An 18,435-nucleotide genomic window follows, 5' to 3' on the forward strand; every position below is an offset into this window, starting at 1 on the left:
GTGAAACTAAAACACAAATAACTGTACTTGGCATTTACCACTATTAGAGGATTATCTAAATAATATGATTGAAAAGGAAAAAGTTTCATTGTCTGGCTAATCAGAAATGAACAGTGTTTAAATACTAATACACTATTCTTATGTGATTACTGTATTTAGAAAGATAGTTAGCCATGTGTATCCCCTGTCAATATGGAAGCAGTAAACATTTTATTTATTATTATTATTATTGTTTTATTTATTTATTTATTTATTTTAAGAGACAGGTTTCACCATGTTGCCCAGGCTGGTCTTGAACTCCTGGACTCAAGCAATCCTCCTGCCTCATCCTCCCAAACTGCTGGGATTACAGGCGTGAGCCACTGCGCCAGACCACATTAGATTTTATATGTAGACACTGTTTTCAAAGACTATATTAAAATGAACATTTAACAACATTTAAAATTATATGTTTCAATGAAAGTATATATTATCATTTATCATATGCAGGGCAAGAATGATGAGATAATTTTTAAAGTCTCTAATAATGGTTTGCAAGTTTATACATTACTGTGAATGAATCTATAAGAAAATAAAAATTAGACAACACTAGACTCTCTAGAATGGAATACGATATAGACTGAAGAAAACACAAATGTAAAATTGCAAGACAAGCTGTGTACAGTTGCTCTTCAGCTTACCATAGGCACATCCTACTGAACCCATTGTAAGCTGAAAATATCGTTAGGTTTAACATGCATTTAATGTACCTAACTTACTTAACCTCATGGCTTAGCCTGCCTACCATAAACATGGTCAGAACACTTACAGTAGCCTACACTTGGGCAGAATCATCTAACACAAAGCCTGTTTTATAATAGGGTGTTGACTATCTCATATAATTTACTGCATACCATACTGAAAGTGAAAAACACAACACCTGAAGTATGGTTTCTACTGGATGTATATTGCTTTTACACTGTCAGAAAGTTGAAAAACTGTTAAGTCAAACCACTGGAAGTTGGGGACCATCTGTATATACCTCACAAATCATTTAGGAATCCTCTTAAAAAATATATACCATAAGACTGTTTTGCAAGGTATCCTCTGTTTTTTAACCATTGTTTTGACAACTTTCAAGAAACAGTCCCTGTAAGGATATTTTCAAAACTGTTCTATATGAGAAGAGGATAATATCAATTTACTTGTGTTCTCAAAGATTCAATTCAGTAAATTAAACATATACATCTGTCTTCTCATACTTAAGAGCTGCGATTTCTTGCTAAGGAGGCTAAGAAGGCATGTTCCAAAAGGAACATAAACCACATGCTTGTCCAGTAACTGACTATGCCGAATGCATGCAGAGTTTGCCACAGGCATTAACTGGAAACTCTATCCCCAAGGACCTTCTGAGTGATCTGCAAATCAGACACTAATATTAAGCCATGAGATGTAATCTTTTTTTTTTACTTTTTCTGTTCAATAAATTTGTATGAAAAGAAAATAATACCTTGCACAAACTATTAAAATTGAACTGTACTACAAAAGCAATCAGCAAAGGAATGGTAGCCAGCAATACAATTCTCAAAGCCCCATTAGTATCAATTCCAAATTAAAAAAAAAAAAAAAAAAATCAAAGGTCTGTAAGTTAATGTGTTATTTTTGCTTTAATCCTTTAAGGTCAAAGAATATATACCTAAGTGCTAGTACTCTTTCTTTCTGAAGAGGAGTAGAAATTGGAGGGTGAAACAGATTTTTTATTTACGGAGATAACATGAAAATCAAAATAGTTGAACCAAGTCATAGCGGCAAGTCAACACAATTATCAACATTTCACAGAACTATGAAAAGAATAAACACTATGCATTAGCAACAGTTTTCCTTTTAAGGCACCTATCCTCCAAGAATCTGAGCTTCTAGAGTCAGGATTTGTCCTATTTCAAAAATGTTTTAAAATTCTGGTGTGATTTTGAAACTTTTAAGTCTCAGATTGGCCATGTCAAAATGTTTGTTTTTCCAAAAGTAGTTTTAAAAACACCTTTTCTCTCCTTCTCCACAAATGGCAACATTCTCTCCCTGTAACTAAAGGACTCCAGGGAGTGGACACATAGTCTCAGATTTAACAGAAATGAACTGAAGCTATTAGCTATCTGGCTCTGACCAGTACCACTTTCTTCGCTGCTGGGAATGTCCAAGCTGTTCAGTAGGGCAGCAACCAACCACTGTGGCTCCTAAAGTACTTGAAGTGTCACCAGTGAGGAGCTCAATTTTAAATTAAATTTAATTCATTTAAGTGCAAATTGCCATGGTGACTAGTGGCTACCATGTTAGACAGTGCAGGACTAGAAGGCTCTTCTCAATGGCAAAATATTTCTGCCAATCCTTCTTTAAAATAAACATGTACAGCATATTCTCTAAACCATAAAACAAAAGAAAAACCATGAAAATATTACCTTTTCTCCATGCTTTATAGTATGAAGTAGAAGCTGGCCAATAACTTTCTTAGTTTCTTTTCTATGGCTCTTGGGTAGGAAAATATTGATATAGTTGTTATTGAAAAATTTAAATCACGATTTTTCTTAAAAGTCACAAACATAATACACATAAGCATACAGAAAAAATTTTTCATTTAAAAGGCAAAGTCAAATGACTACACTGAAAATAACATTTTAAGGCAAAAAACCACAATTACTTTTGCACCAACTTAATAAAAAAGCCTCAAAACAAAAGCCACTTAAGTCTTAATAAGCAGAATAGCCATATGTAACATTAAGAGGTGCTTGATCAAGAGCACTGATTTTAATTCCATGTCTGAAGAAGAAACCACTTCTTATGTTTAAATATTGGCAAGAAAGTAAGGAGCTGAGGATGGGGTACCATATGCTCATCTATTCAAGTACCTAAAAGGAAAAGGCCTCTTCCTTACCCTCAAGACAAAACAGTCAACTTTCCACAATGACAGAAATACGTGGGACATTCAAAAGGCCTGCTTTGGGAAGCTGCTGGCTCTTCGATGGCCCTCCTCTTCACTGTCACTGAGAGAAATTAATGGCTTTACTGTGGCTCCATGATAGAGACAGAGACGCCCCCCACTTCCTCTCTGCTCCTCACCTCGTCAGAGAATGAGGGCTACCTAAGGGCAGGTGCACCCTTAACTCAGGCCTTTTCTTTCTTTCTCTCTTTTTTTTTTTTGAGACGGAATCTTGCTCTGTCTCCCAGGCTGGAGAGCAATGGTGTGGTCTCGGCTCACGGCAACCTCTGCCTCCCAGGTTCAAGCGATTTTCCTGCCTCAGTCTCCAGAGTAGCTGGGATTATAGGTGCCTGCCACCATGCCTGGCTAACTTTTTTTTGTAATTTTATTAGAGACAGGGTTTCACCATGTTGGTCAGGATGGTCTCGAACTCCTGACCTTGTGATCCACCCGCCTTGGCCTCCCAAAGTGCTGGGATTACAGGTGTTAGCCACCACACCTGGCCAATTCAGGCCTTTTCATCACTCCTTTATGTCTGACAAAGGACTAAGAGGGTTCCTGCAGGAACCAAATGTGCAAAAAGTAACCTATATTTAAAACTATCTAATTTCCCACAAAACAAAAAATTTAACATCGTCCAATTAAAAAGTTATATTTAAAAAGTCATGTGAATACTTAAATAACGTAAGTAAAAATAAAGAATATGGTCAAATGTAACTTCTAACAATATACATGGGGCATATTTATGAATTATCTTTTAAAAAGCAAAATTCAGGGTTCTCCATCATTACCTGACTTCCAATCTGAGAGCCAGTATATAGGAAACGCTGTATATAGTAAAATATTAGCCAGGCTAATGAGATAATCATCATGGTGATGAAGGCAATGGCCACAAACACCACAGACTGACTGCTGATGAACTCCTGTACATGCCGGGTGCCAACTCCTATGGTCATTGTTACTGGAATTCCTTTTTGCACCAGCTCCAGAAGTTCTCTTCCTTTTGGATAGCTAATCATAATGACCACTATATTTCCTGTTCCTGTAGGAAAGAACAAAGAAATCAAAAGTGAAGAACACAAAATACAATACGAAGAACATTATAATAAATATAAGGGTACTATGTTCATCTACATACGTAAATACATTAGAAAAATTCCAGGGAAAATGTAAGTTACCAATCCTGGTTCCAAAAGAAACTGATTATATTAGAAGTAGTAGAATAAATCACTAAGAACTATTTCCCCCCTCCAAAGCTAGAGCACCGTTCAGTTTTACAGGTGAAGTCTACCACCAAATCTTTAAGGAACAAGTAATACCAATGATGTTTAAGTTGTTCCATGGCAGATTAAAAAAAAAAGTTTAAAAATTACTTCTAAGATAATAAAACCAAATATGGTAATAAACAACCAACAAAAAAACCATACAAGCCAGGCGTGGTAGCTCACACCTGTAATCCCAGCACTTTGAGAGGCTGAGATGAGAAGATCAATTGAGGCCAGGAACTGGAGTCCAGCCTGTATAAGTGAGACCTTGTCTCTATAAATAATTGAAAGAAAAAATGAGTCAGGAGGCTGAGGCAGAAGAACTGTTTGAGCCCAGGTGGCTGAGGCTGCAGTGAGCTGGGATTATGCTACTGCACTCTAGCTCGGGTGACAGAGTGAGACTGCGTCTCAACAAAAAACAAACAAAACACTATACAGACCATTCTACTTATGAGTACTAATATATAATGCTTAAAGCATGTTCACTAAAATCAGGGAGACAATATGAGAATTTCTACTGTGATCACTATTATTTAGCATTGCTCTGAAGACATAAGCAGACATAAGACAAAAATTAAGAGATACAGAAAAGGGTGAAAATAAAAAATTTTACATGAATTTGGCTACAAATTAATGCAATAATCATAAAATATTGATAGAATTCAGAAAGAACTAAAAATATTGCTTCTAAAGTTTACTTAAAAGGAAAATAAGATGATCAGAACGTTTTCAACAGTGAAAGCTCGACTGGTCTTTATAGATAAAGTAATGAAAACACTGTGGCTGTAGCATATGGAGACATCCACAGAATAATAAGACAGAATGAAAGTCCAGAAATAGGCCCAAATACACGAAAGAATTTAGTGCATGATAAAAGCAGTATTCCAAATGCAGGAGGCAAAATGAGTTATTTAAAAAATCACATGGGCAACTGGGTATCATTGGTGGGGTGGGGAGGAAACTGCATCCATTTCTCACAACTTACGCCAAAATAAATTACAACTAAATCAAATATCTTAATGTGTGTGTGTGTGTGTTTATATATATATATAAAAAGAGGAAACATACAATGGCCAGAAGAAACATGGGAATTAAAAAATACACATTGAAGAAAAACTTCTCCAAGTATATAAAAGCCACCTCAGAGGTTCTTAAAAAAATTTTTTTTAAACTATATAAAAATGAAAATTTTCTCCATGAGTAAAAGCAAAACCAAGGTCAAAAGAGCAAATGGTTGGCCAGGTGCAGTGGCTCACGCCTGTAATCCAGCACTTTGGGAGGCCGAGGCAGGCAGATCACCTGAGGTCAGGAGTTCGAGATCAGCCTGGTCAACGTGGTGAAACCCTGTTTCTAACAAAAGCAAAAAATTAGCCAGGTGTGGTGGCAGGCGCCTGTAATCCCAGCTACTCAGGAGGCTGAGGCAGGAGAATCACTTAAACCTGGGAGGCAGAGGCAGTGACCCAAGATGGCACCACTGCACTCCAGGGACACAGCGAGACTCCATCTCAACAAACAAACAAACAAACAAATAGAGCAAATGGTCAACTTGGAAAAAATAAATGTAACATAACAAAGACAAAAAACTAATATCCTATAAAAATAACAGAAAAACAGAGAAAATGAAATTAATTTGCATAAAAGAAAAAAAGGGCTTTTTGTTTTTATTTTTAAAGAGATGGGGTCTTGCTCTGTTACCCAGGCTGGAGTACAGTGGTAGGATCCTAGCTCACTGAAGCCTCAAACTCCTTGTCTCAAGTGATCCTTCCACCTTAGCCTCCTGAGTAGCTGGGACCACAGGCACACACCACTAAACCCGGCTAATTTTTTTCATTTTTTGTAGAGATGGGGTCTCACTACATTGCCTGAGCTAGCCTTGAACTCCTGGCCTCAAGCAACCCTCCCACCTCAACCTCTCACAGTATTGGGATTCTGGCATGAGCCACTCTATGCCTGGCCAAATGGCTATTTTAAATAGCAGCTTTAGGCTGGGTATGGTAGCTCACACCTGTAATCCCAGTACTTTCAGAGGCTAAGGCAGGTGGATCCCCTGAGGTCAGAAGTTTGAGACCAACCTGACCAGTTTGAGACCAACCTGACCAACATGGTGAAACCCCATCTCTACTAAAAATACAAAAATTAGCCAGATGTGCTGGTGGGTGCCTGTAATCCCAACTACTCAGGAGGCTGAGGCAAGAGAATTGCTTGAACCCAGGAGGCAGAGGCTGCAGTGAGCTGAGATTGCACCACTGCACTCCAGCCTGGGTGACAGAGCGAGACTCTGCCTTAAAATAAAATAAAATAAAATAGCAGATTGAGATATAATCCACCTACCACAAAATTCACCCTTTTAAAGTGTACAAATCAGTGGTTTTTAGCAGATCCATAAGGCTGCACAACCATCAACACTATCTAATTCCATGTTTTCATTACCCTAAAAAGAAACCCTGTGTCCACAGGCAGTCACTCCCTGCAAAAGGGATTTTAAACACATGAAAAGTCTTCCTTGGTAACAAATTAAAACACTTCCTGTAAGATTGGTAAAGATCAAAAAGTCTGATACACTATATTGGCAAAAGCAGGCACAAATCAGCACTCTCGCATACCGCTGAGAGAGTGAATAAATTACTACACTCTTCTATGAAAGTCAATGGCACTGGAAAAATTCTAAATGCCCATGTCTCTCTGACCCAGCAATTCTATGTCCAGGAACTTAATTGTACAGATGTACCCAATGAGGTATCTATAACGCTTTATTGTTGGCTGGGCACAGTGGCTCACGCCTGTAAAGGCTGTAAACTTTGGGAAGCCAAGGCGGGCAGATCAGGAGTTCGAGACCAGTCTGGCCAACATGGCAAAACTCCGTCTCTACTTAAAAGAAACACAAAATTAGCTGGGTGTGGTGGCACATGCCTGTAGTCCCAGCTACTTGGGAGGCTGAGGCAGGAGGATCACCTGAGCCTAGGAGGCAGAGGCTGCAGTGAGCTGAGATTGCGCCACTGCACTCCAGCCTGGGCAACAGAGTAAGATCTCTGTCTCAAAAATAATAATAATAAAATTAAATAAATATATAAAAAAGATTTATTGCCAATATTTTTCCCTAAGTTTTTGCTATCACAATCTAAATGTCCACCAAAAGGAAAACAGCTATATAAATTACAGTATGTGTATGAAGGTTGAAGTAGCAGCTCTGTAAGTACTGATAGTACTCAAGACAGAAAACACATATCATATAAAACTGTGTGAATAGCATGCTGTCCAAAAAAAAAGAGAAAGAAAACCCAAAGAGCTATATGTTCCTATCAACACATACTACCCTCTGGAAGGCTACCCCAGAGACTGGAGACCATGACTATTTCTGGGGAGAGGCGCTAGGGGATGCAGGATGGAGGCGGGGGGCGGGGGGAGAGCAAGTGTTATTTACACAGTGAGAATTCTGTACCATGTGCACATATTAGCTATTCAAAAAATAACCTGTAGGTGAGATGGCTCACAACTATAATCCCAGCACTTTGGGAGGCCAAGGTAGGAGGATCACTTGAGATTAGGAGTGCAAGACCAGTCTGGCAAACATGCTGAAACCCTGTCTCTACTAAAATTACACACACGTCTCTACTAAAATTAGCTGGGCATGGTAGCTCACGCCTGTAATCCTGGCTACTCAGGAAGCTGAGGCAGAAGAATCGCTTGAACCCAGGAGGCGGAGGTTGCAGTGACCTGAGATCATGCCACTGCACTCCAGCCTGGGCAACAGCAAGACTCTGTCTCAAAACAAAACAAAAAATAACTTTAAAGGGTATATAAAGAATGTTCCCTGACATTACACTAAAACCACATTTAACACTATTTTCTTGTGAAGAGAAATTTAATCTGTAGCAAATCCACTGTGGATCTCAAGCTTTGGGACTTAGTTACTGAAACACCAGAAGGGCACCCTTCTAAGGTAGTCCCTGTGTAGAAGCTGATCCTATGATCTGATGAGCTGTCCTGTCTAAAAGTGTCCCTCAGCAAGAACTGTAGTTTCTGCATCACCCACATAACCAACCATGTCATCAACAGGGGACACAACGAGGAGGAAGGTATTTTCTGCAGTCAGGAAAATAAACATCTAGTAGTTAAGAAGGATGTGTATAGAAACAATTACGATGGTTATACCTGATATAATTATATGGCACTTTGCAAACTGGAAGTCTTTTCTGTAAACCTGCTTTTATGGAAAATTTCAAGCACATACAAAGTAGAAAGAATAGTACAAAGAAATCTCATGTTCCCATCTCAGTTAAAAGCTTTTATACAGAAAAACTAAACTATGCTATGATGACAGCTGAATCAATTTCTGGCAGTGATACCACGTTCTTTGTGTGATAACAAGGAAGAACACGTTCACACTTATATCTCACCTGAAGCAGGAAAAGACCACACTATCATTCTACAGCTGAGTGTTCAGAAATCTTAGGGAGTTGCTCAATGTCACGTACCACCTGAAAAAGCCAGTTCTAAAGTCTGAAGACTCGGGTCCAAGGTAGCGTCCCTTCCCCGCCCCCATTCATAGGATCATAGGCTTTGCATCCAGACAGACCTGGGTGCAAATGTCCCTGTTATCCACTGCCAGGGGGCTGGACAAATCCATGCTTGCTGAGAATGCTTCTGCAGCTACAAAATGGGGATGAGAATGCCTCTATTTCGGACCATCACTTTTTCAATAAGCAAGTAGAGTAACAAAGAGCTACAGTACAGAAGGGGACAATTTTGTTTGGAGTGGAGGTAAATCTCCCCAGGAGGCACACTGGAGCCACATCTCAACGGAGACAAAACGTTTACAAAACAAAGGAAAGGAAGGTTTCTAGACTGCAGACCAGAATAAAATATATTTGGGATGGTAACCAGCCCAGTTTGTCTGGTGACTAAGATATATGCAAAGGTATCTTGTTGAAGAAGTGAACGGATGAGTGGGAGACAGAAGATTAACTGAGATTAAAAAGGTTCTTCAACACCTACACTCTCAAGGCTGGGGGTGGGGGAAGGGATACTGCCACAAGTATCAGGACACTGCGTGGAAAACACTTGCAGTATCAATCTGAAATTTCTCACCTAGGAAATTAATTTTAGTTCACTGAGTTAAAAGAAATTATTATTTTTAAAAAACTTCCTAGCATTGGCTGGGTGCAGTGGCTCATGCCTGTAAACCCAGCACTTTGGGAGGCCAAAGTGAGTGGATCGCTTGACCCTAGGAGTTTGAGACCAGCCTGGGCAACATGGCAAAACACTGTCTCTATTAAAGCAAACAAAAAAATAACCTGCCTAGCATGAAGGCTAAACAGTTTACTACATTATAATCAGAGCAGCAAGACTGCTTCTGGGAATTATTTTAAATTAACAAAACCTGGAATGAAGACCCTGGGATTTGCTTTTCCAGAACATTTCTGGGGACAAACTGGAGGCTGGGCAGTTGGGTAAAAACATTAGGTCAGGGGTCAGTATGTGCACAACCCCAAGGGGTGCCAGGCACATGGACCTTGTGGGCCCTACTCTCGCCTCTGGATGCATCACTGCCTCTCTGGCCAATACTAAAGAGCTAAGCTGCTCAAGTTATTGTGCACAACCCCGTCTTAATTGGCACATGAGACCAAATCACAGCTTATTTCCAAAATAAATGGCTGCATTTCTTCACAGAAACTCAAAGACTTGGGATGACAGAGAAAAAGCCCTTAAAGGTAATCATTTCCTTCCTCAGGCCTTAACGTTGTTACCAGTATTGCTTGACTAAAAAAAAGTCACCTGCACAATCCCTCTTCCCCAAAAGAACTTATACACCTCAGCATTAGACAGGAAAATTTCTTGAACGCAATTCCTGTTTTATTTTTGTTTTACATTTAGCACAGTATCTTTGCACATAGTACATAATCATAAATCTACTCGTTGAACAACAATAAATACCAAATATAGTTTTTTGGATTTTTTTTTGAGACAGGGTCTCACTCTGTTGCCCAGGTTGGAGTACAACTGCACAGTTACAGCTCACTGCAGCCTTGACCTCCCAGGCTCAGGCGATCCTCCCATCTCAGCTTCTCTAGTAGCTGGGACCGCACCACCACAGCCAGCTAATTTTTACTTTTGTATTTTTTGTAGAGATGGGGGTTTCACCATGTTGCCGAGGGTGGTCTCAAGCAATCCGCCTGCCTCAGACTCCCAAAGTGCTGAGATTACAGGTATGATGTACCACGACGTCCCACTTCAAAGATAGTATTTTTTTTTTTTTTGAGACGGAGTTTCGCTCTTGTTACCCAGGCTGGAGTGCAATGGCGCGATCTCGGCTCACGGCAACCTCCGCCTCCTGGGTTCAGGCAATTCTCCTGCCTCAGCCTCCTGAGTAGCTGGGATTACAGGCATGCACCACTGTGCCCAGCTAATTTTTTGTATTTTTAGTAGAGACGGGGTTTCACCATGTTGACCAGGATGGTCTCGATCTCTTGACCTCGTGATTCACCCGCCTCAGCCTCCCAAAGTGCTGGGATTACAGGCTTGAGCCACCACGCCCGGCCAAAGATAGTATTTTTAACAAACCAAATTACCCGTAACATAATTTAACATTCTTCTGTGCAAAAAAGTAAAGCTGTGTTACTTCTGTTTCTTTTCAAATTTCTGTGTTCCTCTTATCACTCTGTCAAAATAATAATAATAAAAAAAAGGAAAAAAGTTATGACTTGGTCAACAGCTTTAAAATTCTTCTGGATGACATGAGTCTAGTGTACTATTTCTCCTCCCAAGAAAACTATTTAAAGTAGATTTCAACATTCTCTCGAAGGAGATGGGAGCTACTGAAACATTTAAAGTAATGGATTAGATTTCTGTTCTAGAAAACTAATTCAGGCAGCAAGAAATCACATTTTAAAGTTCCAGAAAGAGAATACCATAAACTTTCAGGTTTTCTTTTTCCCAGTAACTTAACTGCAACACTCTACTTTTTTCCCCTCCTCTCAGAAGAATTTCTGGCCAAATCTTTAAGGTTCAGCATAAGCTCAACTTAAGGCTTTTCAGCACCATCTGCCTCTGAGATACCTCTTTTTGCACATCTACTATAATTTATTTATAGGTCTCCCTCACTAGACAAGTACTACTTGTTCTTTATTAGTTTTTGTAGCCCTAGCATCAAGCAGTGATGGCTCATAAAAAGGCTTCTACATAAATGAGTCAATCTGAAAAACTGGCTCATCTTCTAGTGCTATTATAGTTAAAATGACCCAATAAGGAGAATTCCCAATAAGGAGATTCCCTAGCAGGTCAATTTGGTGAATTCATCAATATAAATATAATATCATGGAAATCTGAAGCCATAACGCAAAACAAACGTTTTTATGGTTGGTTAGGGTGAGTTAGGAGGACCCCAACATAAGTGAAATTCTCTTTTTGGCACAGAATTTTAAATTATGTTTTAGACAATTTGGCTTGCTCAAAAATATTTTGTATTTTTGAATATAATACTAGAATACTCGACAATGTTAAGAACTCTTATGTAGCGTTCCCAAATGCTTTGCTTTATCTCAGACCTTCAGCCTTTTGCAATACTGCAAAGTTCTGCCACCTATAATGTCCTCTAGCCCACTCACCTCTACCACATACAACATACCTTCCCCATCGAGTTTAACTTGTCCTTCAAAACTCAACCTTGGCCAGGTGTGGTGGCTTATGCCTGTAATCCCAGCACTTTGGGAAGCTGAGGTGGAAGGATAGCTTGGGTCCAGGAGTTTGGAAGCAGCTGGGCAACACGGGGAGACCCCATCTCTACAAAACATTTGAAAAAAATTAGGTGTGGCATCATGCACCTGTAGTCCCAGCTATGCAGAAGGCTAAGGTGGGAGGATTGCTTGACTCTCGGAGGGCAAAGCTACAGTGAGCTATGATCGTGCCACTGCACTCGAGCCTGGGCAACAGACTGAGACCCTGTCTCTAAAACAAAACCAAAACCCAAAAACTAATCAAATGAAAAAAACTCAACCTTTCTGGGAAGTGTCCTAGTTAATCTCATCCTCTATGAGGCTATGAGGTGCCACTTCTGTTTTCCTATAGCACCAAAATACATTTTTTTTTTTGAGATGGAGTCACGCTCTGTCACCCAGGCTGGAGTACTGTGGTACAATCTCAGATCACTGCAACCCCCACCTCCCAGTTTCAGCTATTCTCATGCCTCAGCCTCCCGAGTAGCTGGGACCACAGGCACGTACCTCGACACCTGGGTAATATTTATTTTTATTTTTATTTTTTTAGTAGAGATGGGGTTTTTGCCATGTTGACCAGGCTGGTCTTGAACTCCTGATCTCAGGTGATCCACCTGCCTCGGCCTACCAAAGTGCTGGAATTAGCCAGGCGCGGTGGCTCACGCCTGTAATCCCAGCACTTTGGGAGGCTGAGGCGGGCGGATCACCTGAGGTCAGAAGTTCGAGACCAGCCTGACCGATATGGTGAAAACCAGCTTTTTTTTTTTTAAAAAAAAAAGAAAATTAAAAATTAAAAAAAAAAAAAGTGCTGGGATTATAGGCATGAGCCATCAAATACTTTTTTAATTCAAAATACATTTTTAATTCAAATTTAAATTTTTAGATCATTTGTGACAGTGTAGCATTACAGGCAATCAAGAATTCATTATCCATTCATAAAAGACTATTTACCCTGCTCTGCAAATACAAAATGCACACCTCTCAATATGCGAACTCTCTAAAGGTCACGGATTTTTTTTTTTAATTTTATTTTTATACCTTTAATCAATGGGATGGATTTCTTACACATCTTTGTAACCTCCTTGCCACCCACTCCAACTCTGGCAGATTCCCAAATGTAGCTCCAAGCCTTGCCAGTACTTGGCACTCAGTAAATAATTATTAAAAATGAAAGTGCATTCTTTTTTTTTTTTTTCCGAGACGGAGTTTCGCTCTTGTTACCCAGGCTGGAGTGCAATGGCGCGATCTCGGCTCACCGCAACCTCCACCTCCTGGGTTCAGGCAATTCTCCTGCCTCAGCCTCCTGAGTAGCTGGGATTACAGGCACGCGCCACCATGCCCAGCTAATTTTTTGTGTTAGTAGAGACGGGGTTTCACCATGTTGACCAGGATGGTCTCGATCCCTTGACCTCGTGATCCACCCGCCTCGGCCTCCCAAAGTGCTGGGATTATAGGCTTGAGCCACCGCGCCCGGCCGAAAATGCATTCTTAAAAGACCACGCCAAGATTTCAGCTAAAGGATCAGACTATTTGTTTTTTTTGAGATAGAGTCTTGCTCTGTTGCCCAGGCTAGAGTACAGTGGTGCCATCTCGGCTCACTGCAACCTCCACCTCTCAGGTTCTCCTACCTCAACCTCCTGAGTAGCCGAGATTACAGATTCGCGCCACCATGCCAGGCTAACTTTTGTATTTTTAGTAGAGACAGGGTTTCATTATGTTGGTCTTGAACTTCTGACCTCATGATCTGCCCACCTCGGCCCCTCAAAGTGCTGGGATTACAGGCATGAGCCACTGCGCCCAGCTAAGATCAGCCTATTGGTTAACAATATGTTAATTTAAGGCCAATATTCTGTAAAAGTTTTTGTTGTAATGCTTTGACATTTATTAATTTCGACCTACCTTGGTCAAGCTAACTTTGATACCTTTGCAATATCTGCATTAAACCCCTTTCCTTAGCCACGTGGGGTGGCTTACACTCCCAGCAGTGTGAGAGGCCAAGGCAGGCAGATTGCTTGAGTTCAGGAGTTCAAGACCAGCCTGACCAACATGGCAAAACCCCATCTCTACAAAAAGTACAAAAACTAACCAGGCATGGGGACGTATGCTTGTAGTCCCAGCTACTTGGGAGGCTGAGGTGAGAGGATCGCTTGAGCACAGGATGCAGAGGTTTCAATGAGCTGAGATGATGCCACTGCACTCCAGCCTGGGTGACAGAACAAGAACTTGCTTCAAAAAAACAACAACGAAAAGCGTTTCCATCATGCTTCCTAAGCACCTGTGCATACTAGAATCATATAAGGTCCAAACCATATTGTCTGGAAAGTTCTGTGTATCACTCCAACTAGACCATACACCTCTCAAGGGCAGGCCTGTGTCTCAGGCATTTCTATACCTGAGCAGGTACAATACTTAGCACCCAAAGTGGCTGCTAAAGTAAACAGAACTGACTGCAGACAGAAATGTCTGCTAAAGTAAACAGAACTGACTTTTGGCATTAGTAATAGTCCTTACAGTTGTTCTGACAGAAAATTAAAGTCACAACTTTTTTAGAGCCACAATAAAATACTGATTTAAATCCAAAAAGCATCTTGTACTGGATTGTAGTAGAGCCAAGTGATAGATTTCAGAAAAACTGGAAAAATTCTCCTGAGACTTGAGAACAGACTACCAGTATTAAATTTTATAGGCAGGCCACCTCTACCTGTTTCATAGAAAACCAACATTACATAGAACAGTGAGAACCACTGAATCAGTGGTCTTTCTGGGCTCTAGTCACACTTGACTAAATACAGAAACCTAAGTCTGAGCTGTCTTCAAGGCTGTCTGTACACAGTCACCCTGTGACTTAATTCCATTCTCAAAAAGTCACAATACATTGTACCATTATACTCAATGGAGCCACATTATGTTAAGAGTCTTTTCATTTCTGCAGTCACCACTCAGTACTTGCCCTTAAGTTCTACTTAGACTAACCCCGCAGTCTAAGTGGATTGCGTTTCCAGCTTTTGCTCTGTTTAATCGATCTGTCACACTAATAACCAAACTAATTTCCCTTTAAGGCCAGTGCTTCAAAATGTTGGATGATTTTGTCGGCCCCTCCCCGACTCTTTAAACATCTGGCAGTATCTGGAGACACCTTTGATTGTCAGGACTGGAATCTAGTGGGTGGAGGCCAAGGATGCAGCTAAGATATCCTACAATGACAACCACCTACAAGACAACCCACAGAGATACACATGGGGTGGGGAGGTGGGGACGGAGAGGAAGAAGAAGGGGAGAGAGAGAGAGAACAAAGAATGATCTGGCCGTAGATGACTGTGTTGTCTCTGGCTAGTCATTTAAACTCCTTGAGTGTCAGTTTTCTCATCTGTATGTACTATATGGTCAAATGCCTACCTTAAAGACCGTTGGGAAGAGTGAGTCACTCTATGCAGAACACTAAGCTGTGTGAGCTGTGTCTGCAGACTGGATACTTCACGTATCTTTAAGTTGCTTTGTTGGTCTTTTCTCTCAAACAGAATTATTCTCTCACTAAAAAGACTAGAATGGACACCAATAATGGGAACAAAAGCCCCCAAGAAGTGGAGTTCACATGAACATCAGAGGTGTTTTTCTGGGCCTGGATAAATTACATGTCAATAATATAAGCTGAACAAGTGCTATTAGCCTGAAAAGGTATCTCTTAATGCTATTATAAAAAAATGCTGTAAGTAGATTTGGAAAACTGTAGGCTGATGAACCTGCCATTTGGAAAAAAAAAGTCTACATTAAGATGGGTGTATAAGGACCCAGCATTGGAGAATCATGGCAAACTAACCTCTTTTCAGAAGAAGAAGTACTAAAGTGGGGAACACTACTGACAGGATGTATCTGGAGCGCTATGTCAAATCTGACAAGATCTTTCATGACACTCTTGTGGAAACGCAGCCTGGGTACCATGACAATTAAATAGATCTGTAATCATTGGAATAACCGCACCAAAGGTGGTGCCTAGCCCAGTGCCACCACATGGACATCTACCCTCATTCCCACATCCTCCTTTCTGCTGCAACTGAGGAACTGTCCTTGGACCACCTGTGGCCAAGTCTCCAGTGTTCTGGATCCAGCCTTCTTGCCTTCTGGAAGACTCTAGCAGATCACTCCCACCCAATTTCAAACACACCCTACCAACTCGGTCCCACCCTCCCGTACTCTCACAGTTTCTGCACATTCCTCTGCATCTCCCTCAATTGTCTTGAAAGAGTTGTCCTAACAGTCCTTAATTCTTCAGTCTCTCAACTATCTTTCCCATCATGTCACAAAATAGGCAATTTCGAGGTTATTTTTCTGTCCTCACTTTACTGTTAGGTCCTGAATTTGCATTCAGGAAGCCAAAACAGAACAAAAAACAGAAAGTATAGGAAAAATGATGCCTGACTTAGCAGCAGTGGAAACTTAAAAAAAAAAATTAACCACATAAAGCTGAGAATGAGTCAACTAGTTGTGTGTGATGCATAAAGTTATGTTATCTTACATAACAGAATATGTTAACTCTCTGTGTACCGGTCGTTATCTTACCTGGAACTTAGTTTCAAGGATATTTTGCAAAATAAGACTTAAACTATGATTACTACCTGAAGATACAACCTGCTGCCCTGGGGAATGGTATGTGTAGGAAGGGTCACCTGGCAAATAGTAAAGTCTTTTTTTTTTTTCTTGAAGTCTTGCTCTGTTGCCCAGGCTGGAGTGCAGTGGGACAATCACGGCTCACTACAGTCTCAACCTCCTGGGCCCAAGTGTTTCTTCCATCTCGGCCTCCTTAGTACCTGGGACTACAGGTGGGCGCCACCACACCCACGCGATGTTTTAAAATTTTTGTAGAGATGTGGGTCTCACTATGTTGGCCAGGCTGGTCTCACACTCCTGGCCTCAAGCGATCCTTCTGCCTCGGCCTCCCAAAATGCTAGGATTACAGGCGTGGGCCACTGTGCCCAGCAGCACGGTCTTTCCTTGAATGAATACAGTAATTTTAAAAAGTTGATCATAACTCAAGACTCAGTGAATCTGACTGGCAGTAGAGCCAGTGTTATAACCCTAAATTCAGCTAGTCACTAGAAAGCATAGGTCAAAGTTTACTGACTCAATCAGATCCAGATTTTCTGACTCAGAGTGTAGAATATTAAGACATGATTCAAGAAAGTGAAGAAATCAGAGTGCCAACGAGCCATCACTTTATGTTGGTGAAAGAACAACCCGATCCCGAGGCGCGCTGGGGGAAGAGCTTGGATTCCTACCCACCCCTCCAACTTTGGGAAATGGTGAATGGAAAGGGGCCCATGATTAGGAATCATGAGATTCCCCACCTGTTAGAACCACAAGCCTCCTTCTGTGGATTCTAACGTCTTTAGTACTCCCTTCACCCCATCGACCAAAGGCTAAGATCACTTCTTGTCTACAAACTTGCCTCCCTCCCAACAGCACTAGGGGAGCCGCACAGAGCAAACGAGGGCTTCCCTGAAAGTTCCAACAGCCAGAGGCCTGAGAGTAGAGCCAGGCCCGCTTCGAGGCCTGCGATTAAGGGCCAAGGCTGAAGACCCCGCCATTCGGCTGCCGCGCAGAAGTCCCCCTCCTGTCTCCGCGCTCTGGCCCGCTCACCCGCGTGGGACATGGGCACGGTGAGGTTTCCGTAGTGCTCCTCGTTGTAGAGGACCACGGCCGAGGCGTTCCTCCGCGCAGCCACCAGTACCTTCTCCTTGAAGGTGCAGCCCCCGCGAGCCACCAGGGCGACCCAGGGCGCAGACCCTCGGCCGCCGGGCGCGGGCACGAAGAAGTGCGTGTCGGGCTCGCAACCCTCAGGGTCTCCGCCAGGCGCCCACGGGACGCCCACCAGGCCCTGAGCGCCCTCCTTGGGCGAGCTGTCGCCGAAGCGGCCGCTCTCCGAGACGCTCCACACCGTCATGTTGGTCTGCTGGTCCATGTACTCGGTGCTCACCACGGCCGAGAACCACTCGAGAGCCCGGCCCCGGGCCCCGGGCGGGCACAGGGCCAGGACGAGCAACGCCAAAGCCAGCGCGCCGCGGGCCCCTACGCCGGCCTCGGGCCCCCGCCACGCCATGGCAGCGCCGCAGAGCTGACTAGGAGGAATCGAGCTCACGCACTAGTGCGGTGTAGCAGAGAAAAGCAGACAAGCGGATGCAAACTGCCGCCCAGGAAAACTGAGGCGGGGGGCGGGGCCGCTGCGCACGCGCATCTAGCGGAGCGACCGAAGGGCGTGGCCGGACCTGGCACCGCCTCCGCCCGACCGGCTGCGTTGTGCGCAGGCGTAAGCGCCGCGGAGCCTCCGACCGCTAGCGGTCAGGAAGTCTGGCGCACGTGGGCCGAGGCAGGCTGCGCAGCCTACACCACAGCTTGCGCCACAGCGGACCCATTGGGGCCAGGTGCCGAGTTTGCGCAATAGGACGTCTAGCGTCCCCGAAGTGAGGTGAAGTAACTCCAGAGAAACGGGAAGCTTCCCCAAAAGCAGGTGTGG

At 42.4% G+C, this 18,435-nt stretch overlaps 1 protein-coding gene across 1 annotated transcript in view; it reads right to left on the reverse strand.

The window, feature by feature from the left end:
• Positions 1 to 18,021, reverse strand: part of RNF149 (ring finger protein 149) — a 35,534-nt gene extending 17,513 nt beyond the window's left edge. Inside the window, exons 1-3 of the mRNA XM_064371332.1 lie at positions 17,562 to 18,021; positions 3,742 to 3,992; positions 2,433 to 2,501 (exon numbers count right to left, since the gene is read on the reverse strand). Coding sequence (XP_064227402.1) covers positions 2,433 to 2,501; positions 3,742 to 3,992; positions 17,562 to 18,021 — 780 coding nt within the window. The remainder of the gene's footprint in view (positions 1 to 2,432; positions 2,502 to 3,741; positions 3,993 to 17,561) is intronic.
• Positions 18,022 to 18,435: the final 414 nt, after the last annotated feature.

Source organism: Aotus nancymaae, unplaced genomic scaffold, assembly GCF_030222135.1.
Source record: "Aotus nancymaae isolate 86718 unplaced genomic scaffold, 86718_ANA_hifiasm-v0.15.2.pri h1tg000131l, whole genome shotgun sequence".
Lineage (NCBI taxonomy): Eukaryota > Metazoa > Chordata > Mammalia > Primates > Aotidae > Aotus > Aotus nancymaae.